This window comes from Stegastes partitus, unplaced genomic scaffold (genome assembly GCF_000690725.1).
Source record: "Stegastes partitus isolate 25-593 unplaced genomic scaffold, Stegastes_partitus-1.0.2 Scaffold866, whole genome shotgun sequence".
Taxonomy (NCBI): Eukaryota; Metazoa; Chordata; class Actinopteri; family Pomacentridae; genus Stegastes; species Stegastes partitus.
In genome coordinates this window covers 202,496-204,013 of record NW_007578597.1, presented here as the reverse complement: position 1 = coordinate 204,013, position 1,518 = coordinate 202,496, and the positions used below count along the sequence as shown (strand labels likewise).

General features: G+C 49.9%; 1 protein-coding gene across 1 annotated transcript in view; it reads left to right on the top strand.

Annotated features, from left to right (window-relative positions):
* selp (selectin P) overlaps positions 1 to 1,518 on the top strand; it is an 8,172-nt gene extending 6,654 nt beyond the window's left edge. The window contains exons 9-13 of the mRNA XM_008293251.1: positions 5 to 76; positions 159 to 347; positions 421 to 609; positions 713 to 829; positions 911 to 1,518. Of these exons, the coding sequence (XP_008291473.1) occupies positions 5 to 76; positions 159 to 347; positions 421 to 609; positions 713 to 829; positions 911 to 975 (632 nt within the window). The 3' untranslated portion in view covers positions 976 to 1,518. The remainder of the gene's footprint in view (positions 1 to 4; positions 77 to 158; positions 348 to 420; positions 610 to 712; positions 830 to 910) is intronic.

Below are 1,518 nucleotides of genomic sequence, written 5' to 3'. Positions count from 1 at the left end.
TTTCTCCTGACTGGGACGGCGGACACAAACTGCACCTCTGAGGGCAGGTGGAGCAGAGAAATGCCCCGCTGTCAGGGTAATGAGTCAAAACGCAAAAGAGCTGCATTTGGAATCGTTTGTCTTGTAAAATCTGAACCTGAGCTGAAGTTTATCTGCAGCTCGTCAGTGCCCCCTGCTGGCCGAGGCACCGCGGCATGGGAGGATGACCTGCAGCCACCCGGACTCCCCTTTCAGCTACGGCTCAGTCTGCAGCTTTGAATGCAGCGAGGGCTTCCGGTTGAGAGAAGCGCCGGCGATGACGTGCAACGCCTCGGGCCTCTGGAGCCAGACTCCGGCCGGCTGTCAGCGTGAGCTTCAGCTCTGAACCTTCTGCTTTCATCTTGTTGTAACTTTATTGCTGATGGTTTCTGTCCTGTCCAGCGGTCCAGTGTGCAACCCTCCGGGCCTCGTCTTCCTCCCTGTCGATGAACTGCTCCCATCCTCTGGGGAACTTCAGCTTCGGCTCTCAGTGTGCCTTCGCCTGTGAGGAGGGATCTTCTCTGAACGGCTCATCGGTGCTGCTTTGCTCCCCGACGGGCCTTTGGACCGACAGCCCGCCCAGCTGCATAGGTGCTTTGACGTTTCCATTATTTCTAAAAGTGACTTGTGATGTAGGAGTTCTGGTTGCTGTCTTTCTGCTAACGTCTGCTGACCAAAGTTGTTCCTGTGGAAGGTATGTCGATGGGAACCGCCATGCTGCTGTACGCTGGAGCTGGAGCAGCCTCAGCGATTCTGATTCTGGTTCTGGTCGGACTGGTTTTCTTGGTCATGATGCAATTTAAGAGAAAAGGTGAGTCCTGGCGGGTTGATGCCGACTGACGTCACAACGTACGAGGAGTGCGTTTCTAATCTCGTCTCTTCCACTTTGCAGGAGAATCGATCATGAACGATGAGCAGCCATGGGCAGAGACAGAGAACCCGGCATTCGAGTTTTAGTTTTTCTTCTGTTTTGACATTTGATTTTGCTTCCTGCTTCGTATTACTTTAGATTTTTATAGGACGTTTGGTACTGTCTCAGAATTCGGAGGCTCTGGAGGAACTCCTGGAGGAACCTTCACCGGGTCAGAGGGCCTCCTGCAGAACTTCCAGTCGTCCTAATGGACCCGTTACACCTTCACTCACACTTTGTTTTATTCATTTTATTAAAAAACTTCCTCAGAGTTAAAGTACGGAGTTATTTTGAACAGTTTAGATGTTGATGCCAGTTTTAGAGACTGGTTTGGTATTTTTGGCCAAATTCAGACAGAAATCACTGTTTACTGTTTAAAAATAGATTCTAGGTAGAAATAATAATAAAGACTTTAAATCCAATCAAAACAGTTGTTTGTAGAACCTCTGGGGTTCCTCGAGGTTCTCCTCCTTCTCAGCGTGCGGTCCTGGTCTGACCGTGGTTCTTCCATTTCTTCCATGTCTGAGCAGCTCTGGCTGCACGTCCTGCTTGTACATCGCTCAACTGACAATAAACAATCAGCATTCGTT